Genomic DNA, 15,116 nt, shown 5'->3' on the forward strand with positions numbered 1-15,116 from the left:
GTTTACAACGACCCGGACCCACCCCGCAAGCTTCTCCCACCCTCTAATACAGCCAATTGTATTAGTGTGAACGGCCAGCCAAGCTGGTGACAACCCCGGAGCTGAGCTGGATTCGAACAGGCGAATCCAGCTCACAGCTCCGGGGTTGGTGACAAACGCAATCTCCGCTACGCCACCTAATCGCCTTGGGGTCCATCTATTTCAATGGTGTCCAGTGTCCGGAATACATACTCACCTGAATGTCTTATAGAAACACACACTGCAAACAGTTTTTCTGCACACTTTGTGTTGAGATGTCATAAATGGACTGGTTGTGATATTTTGGTGTTTAGCTCAGCAGAACAGTTTCAAACCATGTTCTAAAATGTCTGAATCACGATTGGTCATGTTCCAGGCCACCTACATTGCAGGGCACAGCAATCAATAGACCGAACTTTTGTGTGAAGGTTAAACCACTTCCATGTCACAGGCAGATCAGGTGCATTTGAAATCAATATAGTATGTGATGTGGATGGCCTGGTGTTTCTTATAATAATTATTTTTGATCTAATAATTCACTGAAATGAGGGCAACCTGAAACACAGTCAATGATACTCTACACAGTCATATACCAGTAGCAGTATTACATTACATTATATATCTGCACTCAGCGGTTGTCTTTTGATTTCATTGCACTAAATGATTTATCTGCCTTTTATGTTAATTTTGTTATGATGAATCTGTCCGGATACTAATGTAAAGTTGCTAATGAAGAATGCTAATAAACTAGAGCTAAAGAAGTACAATGTTTTTACTTATAAGTTCACATGCATTTGTAATGGAAATGCGACTTAAACATTGTAAATGCCGACGCACACACACCAGTTCTTGAAAATATAAATAAGTACAATTTCAAAACCATTTGCCCTTTCCTCTGATCAGGTCAGGTGGAAAGCAGGGGATTTTACTGGCTTTTCAGTGTCTTTAGCTTTACTGCTTTACTTCTGACAGGAAAATAAACGGTTCACTCTTCCAGTTGAATGAGTATAAAAAAAAAAGATGTCCCTCTAGTCTTCACACAGATGAACGTGTAGGTGTGAATGATAGATGTGGAGCTATGGCCGGTTGTGTGCAGCATCCCACAAAAAGAACAGCATATCTCAAACTCTGCCCTCCAATCACAACTGTTTCTTTCCTCGGACAGCCAGCGTTGTGATTGAAGGATTAAGAAAAGAGGGCAGAGTTTGAGATGGGTCAGTTCCCCTTTATGTTATTATATTCAGTCAAGTCTTGGGAAAACTGTCAACTGAACAACAAAACAATTAAATGGAGCACAGCAGCAAATTTTTACCATGAAATTGTCATGGAAGAATTCTCGACCAAAATAGGAAAAGAGAAGCGCATAACAACATGAGTGGTACTCATCCCATTTATTCCAGCTTCAAAGTCATCCAGTGGCTCAGACAGTGCTTGTTCTGCATTTCTAAACAACTCTGCATTTGGTCCAATGTAAACACTTAAAAAATAGTATTGTCCTTCACATAATATAATTTTCTGTATAGTATATTATACAGAAAAAAGGTCATTAGCAATAACTTATACAGAACTTAATCAGCTACATACTGTATAAGATTTCTGCCCCCAAGAAAATAATATTTACATGTCCTTGACTTAGACAGTGGTGGCCTACAGGTTAAGAGAAGCGTGCTTGTGACCTGCAGGTTGCTGGTTCGATCTCCCGGACTGGCAGGAAAAAGCTGAAGTACCCTTGAGCAAGGCACTTAACCCCCAACTGCACCAGTGGAGATGGTGTAACTGTGTAAAGCAGGACATTGCTGAAAAAGAGCATTCATGTGAACCTACCCTGGGTAAATAAAGAGAGAAGAATATGCTAGTAAATTGGATAATGTTATGTTGGTCTGTTTGGCAAATTTGTCTACTTGTCCATACAATGTCCGCTGCTAGGGAGAAGGTCTATTATTATTATTATTATTAGGTTATATGGTCACAATCCAGACCCAACACTGCGAGCAGGACAGTTACAGAAAGTATCTATAATAATTATGATCATGGTTATAATTACAACAGATCACTGGGTTGTAGTTTCCTGTCACTCTGGTGGTCTGTCTTGACTGTTTCACTGGGATAAACGCAGCAGATATTATACCAAGCCGGTAAGTCCTTTTGCTACTCATTATACCAAGATCGTTCCCTCAATGAAAGATGTGCATCAGTGGCAACAATGTACAGAAAAGTAGAAATACACCAAATAAATCAATATATATATATGCAATATTCTTGTAGGCAAAAGTAAGACAGAATGAAATTGACCAATCCCACGAGGGAAGCAAATCCTGACGTCTGTTTCTTGAGTGTGTATGTTTATGCACAAGTGATTTTTCTCAGTGGCAGTTCTGGCAGTTGGGGTGACAGAGCTGGTTATCGACAGTTCGACATTTACAGCCTCCAGAAGTGTCTCCACTACCCTATAAGAAACACACATAAAATACCAAGGTTACACACATGCGATTAGCCTTAAACTATTTTACTACAATATAATCCAAAATGTAAACAACAAAATGTCTTATCAGCAAAGGGACGAACGTTCCTTCTATAACAAGATGCACAATAAAGTAAAAACGACAAGTAAACGTGGAAAATCTTCAAAAAGACAAAAGCATGCAATGTTTATTTTTCTTTTTATAAACATTGACAGGACTTCTCCAGGCAGTGATAAACTACCTGAAAACGGCAATACACCACCTTTAGAAGACCTATCAAGGTCGTAACAGCTGTTTTCTTCTGCCTCGAGCTGTTACTGTAAAAGGTTTTCGTTCTGCCTTACTCCAGATGTACCACCATTATTTATCAGTTTTAACTTGTGGTAATAATTTGTTAAAAAAAGAAGCTCCCTGTTCCTGTTGTTCAGAGCCAGCTATAATGTATCCCTCTGTACTTTGTATTCCGCAGTGCGGAATACGGAATCCGCACGTCTGTTGTGCCCGTGTGTGTGCATGTGTGTCGTTGTCTATGTCTGTGACTGTGTGCAAGTTCTAATATCGGTGCATGTGTGTGAATGTGTATAGGTTAGGGATGGGCTGGAGTTATGTTTTCCGAGATCGAGTACCTGCATGAATTACTCGAGTTGTAGTGCTCGGGTACTTATTTAACACACCACATAGGGTATAACTGTATATTGTATAGTAGTGTACATAGTACTCATTGCCTTTTGTATTTTATCTTAGTATTTTTATCATGTCTATTTTATTTCTATTATTATTTGTATCTTTTGCACAATCGAAGAGGGCAGGGCCACCTTCATTTCATTATATGTCTTGTTTATATGTGATGAATAAACCTCTTTTTCTTAATGCATATCAAAACAGTCCAGTTTCCATTTGTAATAATTACATTACCTCCACTCTGTCTGCAGCAGGTATCTCCGCTCATGGAACGGCATATTTCCATAACAATAGTGAATACTAGCTAAATGTTTTGTTGGCACAATTTGGAAATGCACAAACATGAACCGTTGTTTTTATCTTTTAGATAAGCTAGCTGTATTACAGCGCAACAAACCTTTTGTAACATAGCGTACTATAAATAGAATCCTCCTTATGCTCTCATGCAGCTTCTAGTGTTGTCTTCCTTCAACAACCCATGCCTTGTGGGATTTCAGAGCAAGATTTCTGTTTCAGTGGCAAAAAGAAGCACTTTTGGTGGACTATACTTGGTGGTAACCAAATTTATTTTAAATAATACAAATAGAGTTCCCTAAAAAAACACTTGCATTCAGTTGAAACGGTGGGTACTCAGCCCATCCCTAGTATAGGTCTGTCATTGTCAAGGGGCGACAGTGGCTCGAGAGGTAGAGCAGTCGTCTGGCAATCCGGAGGTTCCCGGTTTGATTCCCGCTCCTCCCGGGCAGCGTGTCGATGTGTCCTTGAGCAAGACACTTAACCCCTAATTGCTCCCAATGAGCAGGTTGGCACCTAGCATGGTTGCCTCCGCCGTCGGTGTGTCAATGTGTGAGTGAATGTGTGAGTGAACGGGTAAAATGTGAGTAACAAATTGTAAAGCGCTTTGGATAAAAGCGCTATATAAAAAAAATAAAAAAACAGCCTGTGTCTGTGTGTGACTGTGTGTATATAACATGTGTGTATTTACATTTGGCCCCCAGCGAGCCTGTTTGGTCACCCAACAGATCTCCGTCTTGCACATCAGGCAGCAAATCCAATCACAGCCGTCCTTTTTCTGGACGATGACATCACAGCGAGGACAGTGCATGGCTTCCCCACTTTGCAGCATGGCCTACAGTGAACAATATGATAATAAAAATATACTGTAATAAATCTGTGTTTGATGTATACATAATGGGGGAATTAATGTGGTGCCTGGAGCATTCTAGATCCTCTAAGAGGGATATTTACTTCTATATATAAAAAGATGTAGTCAAATATATGTTTACCCCTAAGGTAGAGAATAATTTGTGTTTGAAATACGTGATGTAAACCATTGTTTTTTGTTAACACTTTCTGCGCCAACCCCGAGATTTCTTGGGTTATCTCGCCAGCGGTTGAGCGCAAATCTCGGGTTTTCATAGTTTTTTCGATTTGAATATTCTATACACTCTCACGGACCTCAGTGTTACCATTGGAACTCATTTTGAGACCCCGAGAGTGCAATGCCGGTCTAATCCTGCTAGGTGGCAGTATCGCCTACCCTTTGAAACCTTATTTCACACTGTGTGTTACATTTTATATGATCCGGGCGGAGAATTTGGACCCCGGCAAGTGAAACGGTTCATTCGAGCAACTTGGAACGCGTTCAGCACACTTGATGCATATTTTGTGCCATTTCATGTCAGGGACCCGATGGACAAATCAATACTGGAAATCGCGATCAGACAATTGGAATATTCATTTTGGGATAACTCCTAGTAAAAGGTAAGGACTATATGACATCAATCCTACTTTGATCCGACAATGATTTCACATCGATCGCAACGATCAACGTATGTAGTATTCAAAACGTATGCCATTGCTGACGATCAGAGCATCAAAAAACGACCCTCCCCTTTGATGCATTCATGATGAAACATAATACCTATTATATACCTTTGATATCAAGTGTCCAGGCGAGCAACGCGAACGACGTTAGCAAAATTCACATAGCGCTCTATAACTCAGCTTCCGGGAATTAGCCCGGATCACTCTGAAACTATCGCTGCTGAAACACTGGTTCATGCATTCATTTCATCAAGACTGGATTACTGTAACAGCATCCTCTACGGCTCACCAAACACCATCCTCAATAAACTCCAATATGTCCAAAACTCTGCTGCCCGCATGCTCACCTCCACCAGTCGCTCTGATCACATCACCCCTATCCTCCACAACCTCCATTGGCTTCCGATCAAATACAGGATACAATTTAAAATACTTCTCATCACATTTAAAGCCCTCAACAACCTTGCCCCTCCCTACCGGTCCGACCCGTCGCCTTAGGTCTGCTGATGCCAACCTCCTAACACCTCCCACAACCAGGCTCCAGACCTGGGGCGACAGGGCCTTTGCTGCTGCTGCCCCCTCCCTCTAGAATGCCCTCCCCAGCCATATCCGTGATGCAAACACCCTGACATATTTTAAATCAGCCCTCAAAACCCACCTTTTCAATCTTGCTTTTGACCTCTAATTCTGTCGGTTTTATTTAATTTTGTCGTGTATTCTTTTTGTTCTGTTTTTGTTTTGCCATAGTTTTGTTTCTTCTACCCATGTAAAGCGACTTTGAGCATCTGGAAAGGTGCTATATAAAATAGATGTATTATTATTATTATTATTATTATTATTATTATTATTATTATTATTATTATTATTATTATTATTATTATTATTATTATTATTATTATTATTATTATTATTATTATTATTATTATTATTATTATTATTATTATTATTATTATTATTATTATTTTACAATATTCACCACTGCATAACACGCAAACGTATACATGAACAAATTTATGTTGGACAAGAGATAGTGACTGTCAAATGAGCCATAGTATTGTCTCTTATTTATTTATCCACTGTCATTTACAGTGTTGGTGTAGTAGGCTACATAGTGTATTTCAATATCTGTTTTATTGATTAATGATATATTTGAAGGAATGCAGGTTATAGCTATATCAAACAAATGTCTGTCCCATTGTACCAATCAATGGGATATATTGCATGTTGGCTATAACCTGCATTCGTTCAAATGTATAATTAATCAATAAAACAGATATGTATGTAACAAATACAAATTCCACAGAAGGCATTAAATAATTATTATTTTCAATCATTTCACAATTGCATAATTGTGTTTGAATATCTGAGTAATTAAAGTAATTATACGTTTGTCCAAAATAGCTGGTTCAGATATGGTTAATCCAGCTGCCCTGTGATCAGATGAATCCATATTATTTATGTTTCCGACATCAAATGCGTAATTCTTTATCGTACAAATATTTTCATATTTATTGAAATTATGATTAATTAACACTTTGATTGCCTAAGGCTAAATTCATGATATACCATCCGTTGCCATCTCTATTTGTCTATGGAGAAGTTCCCCTTCTTTGCAGGGCTATAACTTTTTAAATTCTATTGCTAGATTGCCATTATTAGGGCCCATTCAAGGTCCTATATGTATTGTTCATTGTGTAGCAACGTTAAACTTTTTCATTCACATATTCATAGTAAAATATGGTCTAAAGTACAAGTATGTTTTCATCTCTTTCTGCAGCTTTCTCCAGAACGTGATTTATAGCCCCAAATGCATTATATTGATGATGAAATACAGTTTGGTAGGAATCTGTGCGAGATCAAAAATTTCAATTGGACGTACTTCTAGAAGTTTCTACGTATCATCTGATGATGACCGGATGGGCGGGGGATCGTTTATAATTCCGTGGGCAGCGTTATATCATTCATCTAGTGTGGGTGATATGATCATCAGAGCAGTTTATATCGAACACGTTCAAAAATAACGCTGAATCTTACCGTATCTTCCTCGCGCCGTTGGACGATGAGCGTGGAACTGAAATATTCCTATTATGGGATGTAGAAATACGCGATCTATTTCCAGGTTGTATAATAGTATATACGTCCAAATCATGTTGTTTATCGAGTTATTGGCAACGGATCGCTATGTATTGTGTCGAGATCGAGTCCCGGGACCTATAGAGAGTGCCCGGAAGTAATATGGACGATCAGCACTTCATCCACATGACTTCCTGTTTGGCGCTTCTGCCGATCGGCCACCAGATGGCGCTCTTGAACCGCTAGAGGGTTGAGAGGAGGCCAGCACTGTGTCTCAGGGCTGCGGAGGAAAAATATGATTTCGATCACAGATTTTTTAAATATTGATATTAAAGACGAGTTAGGGCGTCCTCTGCAACTTTAGCATGGCTAGGAAAGACGCCTAAACACGTTTTCGGCACTTAAAGTGTTAATTAATTCCAAGGAGGCATGTAGGGTTGACATGAAGGAATCACTATGATTCCTCCAAAATAAAGCCATTAAGAACACGGAGCACACAGTCTGTCAAGTTAAGTGTGCTCCTCAGCACTCGTAAATCCTGCTCTCAGCCACGGCCGAATCCAATCTTAGGGACGTTTGGGGAATCTCTCTACCGGCCAGGGGCGTTTTTAGGGTTAGAAAAAAAAAAATCCTTTTTTTTTAGCGATCTGAAAAATTATTGCATCACCCGAGCCTACCCGAGTATAGCCGAGGGGCGCCGGCGATCACTGTGGAAAAAAGCGCCCCCTGTCGTCTCCCAGATGACATAAGTGATTTTGGAATGGACTCAATGAAAATGAATGGGGAAAAAAATCCGGTACTCCACATTTTCCAGTTCACTGATCCAGCCGGGGTTACCACAGTTCATTCTGGAACCTCAGATCCCCGTTGATCATGGAGATCGAATGGTGATCAGGAATTGGAATATACCAGTTGGATACCATCTGATGTCAGGTAAGGACTCTATGTTATCAGTGTTAGGATAATCAGAGTAAGTTTGATGAAGTTATAAGCTGTTTTGTGAAATGTCCTCTTTCGGTTTCACTGTAAAAGTCTGTGAGGAAATTTAATCAACGGAGCGATTATCAGTGCGCGGCCGTAATGTGCTTGCGTGCACGTATAATATTGATCATCTAGCGTTTATTTGAAAACGATTCATAAAAAGGCCGACGAATATCAACGTTGTGGAATATTCCACTAAAAGACGATTTTCATAGAATGCTCCAGAATGAGCTGTTTTTTATATCAAAACGGGGGCTTTTCTAACTGCTCTGAAACGGAAACGACGCGATAAAAAAACAATCTGCCTTCACAGCACTGACTGGAAAATAGTATTTGATAATGCGATGGGCAGATTAGACACATAGCCATAATTTAAAACATAGATTAGGCGATATTAACGTTAACATTGGCGCCGATGGTGGCATTCAGCCGGTAAAACGGAAAACCAGGCGTGGCGCTCAAAGTGTTAAGAATCATACACATAAGCAAATAAACAAACAAACAAACATATGCACAGCCTTAGCCTATGTACAAAAGAAATAAACAGTTCATCTCTAGTCTTTACAGTTTTCTTCAATTGCATAAACACTCAAATCAAAAGTATTACACAATTATCAAAACCTTACACTCAAGAAGCAAAACATAGGCCCAGATTTGCACCCCTATAAGCACAATGTCAGCCTCACACTTTTTGCAAAACAATACACAGAGCAAAAAATTATCTTGCCAGATCCAGCTAGGCAACGAGATAATGTCTAGTATTTTCTGTACTCTATTTACATTTTTTCAAAATTGTTTTTGTTTTACTGTAATTTTAACCTGTAGGCCTACTGGATACAGTATTTTATGTTTGTCTGATATTTGCTGAGCTTACAGTGTTATGCACATAGTAGCATGAAAACTGGGACATGTTTTGTTGTGATTCTCCATGTTGAAATGTTGACTGATTTGGTTATATGGAGAGAAAATTTATATTTTCATCAGTCTGCATCATTGATTTGGGTGTATGGAGAGAAAATGTTTTTTTTCAGCAGTCTGCATCATTGATTTGGGTATATGTAGATAAATAAATTATATTTTCATCAGTCTACAGCATTGGTATTGTGTAGTGTTTGGTGAATTTATTGTATATTTGCACATTGTCTGCGTACTTCACTTACAGTACTCTATCACTGAGAAGTAGAATTGCTAAATGTGTTTTAGGTTAAGCACAGCAGTGTGAGTAACTGGTTCAAACAGAATTAAGTCATATAAAACGTGTTTCATAATATGGTAACAAAATGTAGTTTTTTTAAATTAGTGTATGGTTTTGACAAGTGTTTAATTTAGCAAAGGATCTGAGGTGTTCTGATAATTGTGTGTGTGGTTGTGCTAATTGTGTGTTTTGAAACACCGGGCCCCGTTTTAAAAATCATGCTTAAGCAATCGAAAATAAAAGTCTCATAAAAAAGATATTAGATTTTGGGGTATTTTCCTGCCTTTGGTCCACTTTGCATTCACATCTCAAATGCAGGGTTCACTTGCAAGAGTGAATGAGATTTCAGACCACCCCAAACCAACCGGACTATCCGAGGAAATGAACCAGGGTTCGATTAAAGCTTATTATAGTTTATCACAGTATCATGAGCATGTCTTTGTCAGTGGACACTGGACATGGGTATGGATGGCTCCAGGTGCTGCTGCGTTAAAGTGCACATCTTCAATACCTATCTGTACTATTTAAAAGCACAGTGCAGGACACACTCAAAGGTTATCGCACCTCAGAGATGGCAGTGGACATGTATGACAGGACAAAGGCCATATGTAATGGCATCTTGTGGCACAAGCTCAGACCTCAGCTCAGGAGATCAGCTGAGACAGAGACTGTTCTATCCAGAGCTTGAGAGCAGGTTCTCATGAGTTGGATAACAACTTATGAGAGGCATACACAGGCATGTTATCCAGCCTCAGACCAGTTTCTCTCAGTGGAATTGCTGCAACCCCTCGCCACACATTACAATATCCAACTATTGCCAGAGGAGATCACAGTTGCAAAGTGTTTCCTGGTCAGGACAGGCAGAGATGCAGTCCCTACTATCCAAAGTGTCTTTTCCCTCCTGGATTTGATTTGATTTGATTTGAAGTCTTTATTTCGAACATGCAATGAATACAACAAACAATAACAAAAAAGAAAAACAACTCAATCTGCATGTTCGAAAAGGAGTAGGAAGAAGTAGGGCTGGGCGATAAAACGATAACGATAACTATCGCGATAAATTATTTCCTCGAAATAAACATGAAACGTGGTCGCAAAGTTTCGATATATCGATTTTCCAAGCTTGGATATGAGCACACGCACTAACAACCAATCGGTGAAGGAGATGGCCGATAGAGGAAGGAGACCCGGAAGGAGGTAGGACTCGGTAAACAAGGCTGGCTATGGCTAATTAGCTTGCACGCCACTATTTCACAGGTTACCTGCCGAGTTGGTGTGTGTTTTGAATTCTGAGGGTAACTGTTATAGTAGTGTGGCGTATACGGTGGACGTCGTTGCAATGAATTGGGCGGAACAGAGTATTTTAGGGTCATTTTTTAGTACATTGTCATGAAATACTCCGCTTGGAAACGAGGCTGGCTATGGCTAATTAGCTTGCACGCCGCTATTTCACAGGTTACCTGCCGAGTTGGTGTGTGTTTTGAATTCTGAGGGTAACTGTTATAGTAGTGTGGGGTATACGGTGGACGTCGTTGCAATGAATTGGGCGGAACAGAGTATTTTAGGGTCATTTCTTAGTACATTGTCATGAAATACTCCGCTTGGAAACGGGGCTGGCTATGGCTAATTAGCTTGCACGCCGCTATTTCACAGGTTACCTGCCGAGTTGGTGTGTGTTTTGAATTCTGAGGGTAACTGTTATAGTAGTGTGGGGTATACGGTGGACGTCGTTGCAATGAATTGGGCGGAACAGAGTATTTTAGGGTCATTTTTGAGTCATGAGATACTCCGCTTGAGATACTCCGCTCTGCTAACGTGCGCGGACTGATGACGACATCAATTCGACTCTCGAGACATTCACAGCAGCAAAACAAGTCAGCCCGCGTATCGGCGCCGGGCATAATAAGTTAATTAAACTTGACAGACATTATATCGACGATAATTATCGATATCGAGTTATATGAAAATAATTTTATAATTTTATCGCGATAACGTTTTTGGTCATATCGCCCAGCCCTAGGAAGAAGTATACACTTATTTAATCCTACCCCTTTTCCACTACTCAAATGAGTGTACTATTTTAAACATAAAAAAGAAAAGAAAAAAATATATATATATATGCAAAACAAAAAACAAAAACTATATATGTATAAAATAAAATAAAATAGAAAACAAAATAAAAATGTAAACACCTGTGAATATCAAGTCCCTTCCTCATCCCTGTACCTTGTGAACATAATTTCCTTATACATCAGTTTGAATTGTCTCATGTTTGGACATTGCTTTAGCACCACATTTAGACTGTTCCACAGTTTCACTCCACATATTGAGATGCAGTGTTTTCTCATGGTAGTGCGTACGTTTAGCACCTTTAAATTGTGTTCTCCCCTCAGATTATAACCCCCCTCCCTATCAAAGAACAATTCTTGAATGTTTCTTGGAAGTGCATGACTTTTTGCTTTATACATTAATTGTGCCGTTTTAAATTCCACAAGATCATTTAACTTCAATGTCTTTGACTCCAGAAACAATATGTTAGTGTGATCACGATAACCTGCAATGTGAACTATCCTTATGGCCCTTTTTTGGAGTATAAAAAGTGGTTGTAGTGTAGACTTATAATTGTTTCCCCAGACTTCAGCACAGTAATTTAAATATGGTAAAACTAGTGAACAGTAGAGAATGTAGAGTGATTTTCTATCCAGGATGTGCTTTACTTTACTCATGACTGAAATGCTTTGTGAGAGTTTAGATTGGACATGTTTTATGTGAGGTTTCCAACAGATTTTATGGTCTATTATTACACCTAGGAATTTATTTTCATAAACTCTTTCAATAATCACATCATTTATTTTAACTTGTACCTGAGTATCCAATCTACAGTTTCCAAACAACATCATTTTAGTTTTGCTCAAGTTCAATGATAATTTGTTTCTATCAAACCATTCCTTCAATTTCTTCATTTCAGATGTGATGACCTCTAAAAGCTGCTGGACATTCTCACCAGAAAAAAAAAGATTAGTGTCATCCGCAAATAAAATACATTTAAATATATTGGATACTTTACATATCTCCTTAATGTACAAGATGAACAGTTTTGGACCCAACACTGACCCCTGGGGGACACCACAAGCAATGTCCAAACATTCAGATTTATAATCTCTCATTGTCACAAATTGTTGTCTTTTATTTAGATAGCTTCTCACCCAGTCCAATACTACCCCCCTGATCCCATATCTCTCCAATTTCCTGATTAATATATCATGATTAATAGTATCAAATGCTTTTTTTAGGTCAATGAATACTCCAGCTACATGTTTTTTTTGATCTATGGAATTTGTGATTTTTTCAATGAGTTCTATTAACGCTAGTGATGTTGACCGGTGTGTTCTGAATCCATACTGGCTATCGGTGAGTAAATTATGTTTATCAATGAATTTATCTAATCTGTTGTTGAAGAGTTTTTCTAATATTTTTGAAAACTGAGGAAGTAGAGAAACAGGCCTATAATTTGTGAAGTGGTGTTTATCTCCAGTCTTGAACAGAGGTATGACTTTTGCTATTTTCATTTTATTCGGAAATCGACCAGTTTTGAATGATAAATTGCAGATGTGCGTGAGTGGTTTTGAAATCCCACTAATGACATTTTTTACTATTTTCATATCTATTTCATTACTGTCTGTAGATGTCTTGTTTTTACATTTATTAGTAGTTTCTATAATTTCATTTTCATCTACCGCTTCCAGAAACATTGAACTAGGATTTCTTTCAATGTAATTGTCTTTTATGTCTTCAGGAGTCACTGGATCTGGGATTTTCCCCACTAATTCTGGTCCAATATTTACAAAAAATGTATTAAATTTGTTAACCACATCATCCATATTGCTAATAGTTTGATCCTTTTCCATAAAATACTGAGGATAGTTTATTTGTCTTGATCCATTCCTGATAATACCATTTAATATCTTCCAAACACCTTTAATATTATATTTGTTGTTATCTAATATTCTACTATAATGATCCTTCTTACATCTTCTCATAATATTAGTCAACTTGTTTTTATATTTCTTATATTTATTTTCTGCCTCTTTAGTTCTATGTTTTATAAATTCTCTATATAGTGTATTTTTCTTTTTACATGCATTCTGTAATCCCCTTGTGATCCATGGGCTGTCTGAGTGTTTATGTTTACTGCTATATTCTTTTATTGGACAATGTTTGTGATATAGTAAGTTAAATATAGATAAGAATGTTTCATATGCTTTATCAGTGTCATCCTCTTTATATACTATCTCCCAATTTTGTAGTAGCAAATCATTTTTGAAAGCGTTCATTGATTCTTCAGTCCTTACTCGTTTAAATTGTAGTTTATTGTCCTGCTTGTTTTCTGTGTAGTTGTTGTCATAAACTGTAAAAACTGGTAAATGGTTGCTGATGTCATTTATTAGTAATCCACTCACTGTATTGTTTTCTATAATGTTCGTAAATATATTGTCTATCAGAGTGGCACAATGGGATGTGATTCGGCTGGGTCTTGTGATTTTTGGATAAAGGCTCAAACTATACAATGTGTTGATGAATTCCTCAGTCATTTTATGTTTGTTTGGATTTAAAAGATCAATGTTAAAATCCCCACAGATGAAAATAGCCTTTTGATTATTGTAGACTCCTTTACATAAGCCTACTGCGAGGGGCAAGTGGACTGGCTTGAGTTAGACGCGTGCTTGAAGAATTCAATGTCCAGAGAGCTCTTATCATTTTCGATATGCCAATCCTTTTATTGATTTATCAACCAAAAATATATATACAAAAACTCTTTTTACTAATAACATTGACCGCCGACCTATACGGCACATCTACACGAACACGACAAGACACGGTCAAAAACTGTATGGCTATTCCCCTTGCACACCTGGGGCTCGTCACCCACTGATCAGTATATATGGGTAACCACCCCCTGTGGTGGTTGCCATGGTGACTGATAATGCCAAACCTCTGCACCGTGAGTTAAAATAAAACTAAATTAACGGAAGGGCATTTTGGCTCCAACACACCGGCCCCTAATTGAGAATGGCAGGAGGCCAGGAACAATTCAAAATAATATTTCCATAATGGAGCCAATACATTTATACAAAATAACTCAAAAAACAATTCTCTGAATTAGAAGCTTTAAATTGCAGCTACTTGAAGCAAGCAAAGTTTAGTTACTGGTCTATTAAATTGCAGCTTCTTGAAGCAAGCAAAGTTTAGTTACTGGTCTACACTCGTGCAGAATGCACCAGTCCTTTCCTGTCGGGATAGGTCTCCAGGACTCTTCCAAGTAACCAGGAACCACATGGGGCTGTAGCGTCTGCGATCAATACAATGTCTCCAGGGACAAGACTTTGTCTCTCCTTACTCCACCTCTGCCGCTCCTATAGCAAAGGTAAGTATTCTCTCAGCCAGTGTTTCCTGTTCCACTTTGTCTGCATCCTCATGACTCTGTTTCTTTTATGACTCATCTCCAATAGAGTCTTTCGTAGTTTCAGGATCCAAGCAACTGACCTCTTCAACCTTTTCTAGTTAGAAAAGTAGGTGATCAGTTGGTGTGTGGCACTTGGTGCATCGACAATTACTGCATTGATGTTGAGATCCTTTTTGACCTCAGGGTCATCAGCAGAAATTGTTGTACTCCAAGATACCATCTGGCCACTCTTCCTCTGGTTTCCAAAGAAACTCAGGGCCCTCAATCCACCTTCTGTTGGTCAGCAAATCATCCACCTTAACTCCCCTTGAAGTTTTGTCAGCAGGGTTCTGAGTGGTATGAATGTACCTCCACTGCGTGACATCAGATGTTCTTTGGATGGCAGAAATCCTGTCTCGGTGGAACTTCTCATCTC

General features: G+C 38.6%; 1 protein-coding gene across 2 annotated transcripts in view; it reads right to left on the reverse strand.

Moving 5' to 3' along the window:
* rbck1 (RanBP-type and C3HC4-type zinc finger containing 1) overlaps positions 1 to 15,116 on the reverse strand; it is a 164,315-nt gene that overhangs the window by 116,554 nt on the left and 32,645 nt on the right. The window contains exons 12-13 of one of the 2 annotated variants that reach the window (XM_084316511.1): positions 4,147 to 4,290; positions 1,395 to 2,465 (exon numbers count right to left, since the gene is read on the reverse strand). The exons of the other annotated variant lie outside the window; for it this stretch is intronic. Of the exons in view, the coding sequence (XP_084172637.1) occupies positions 2,382 to 2,465; positions 4,147 to 4,290 (228 nt within the window). The 3' untranslated portion in view covers positions 1,395 to 2,381. Of the gene's footprint in view, positions 1 to 1,394; positions 2,466 to 4,146; positions 4,291 to 15,116 lie in introns of those variants that run through there. 2 annotated transcript variants of the gene reach the window in all.

Source organism: Notolepis coatsorum (genome assembly GCF_963971535.1).
Source record: "Notolepis coatsorum genome assembly, chromosome: 6".
In the NCBI taxonomy this organism is placed as follows: Eukaryota; Metazoa; Chordata; class Actinopteri; order Aulopiformes; family Paralepididae; genus Notolepis; species Notolepis coatsorum.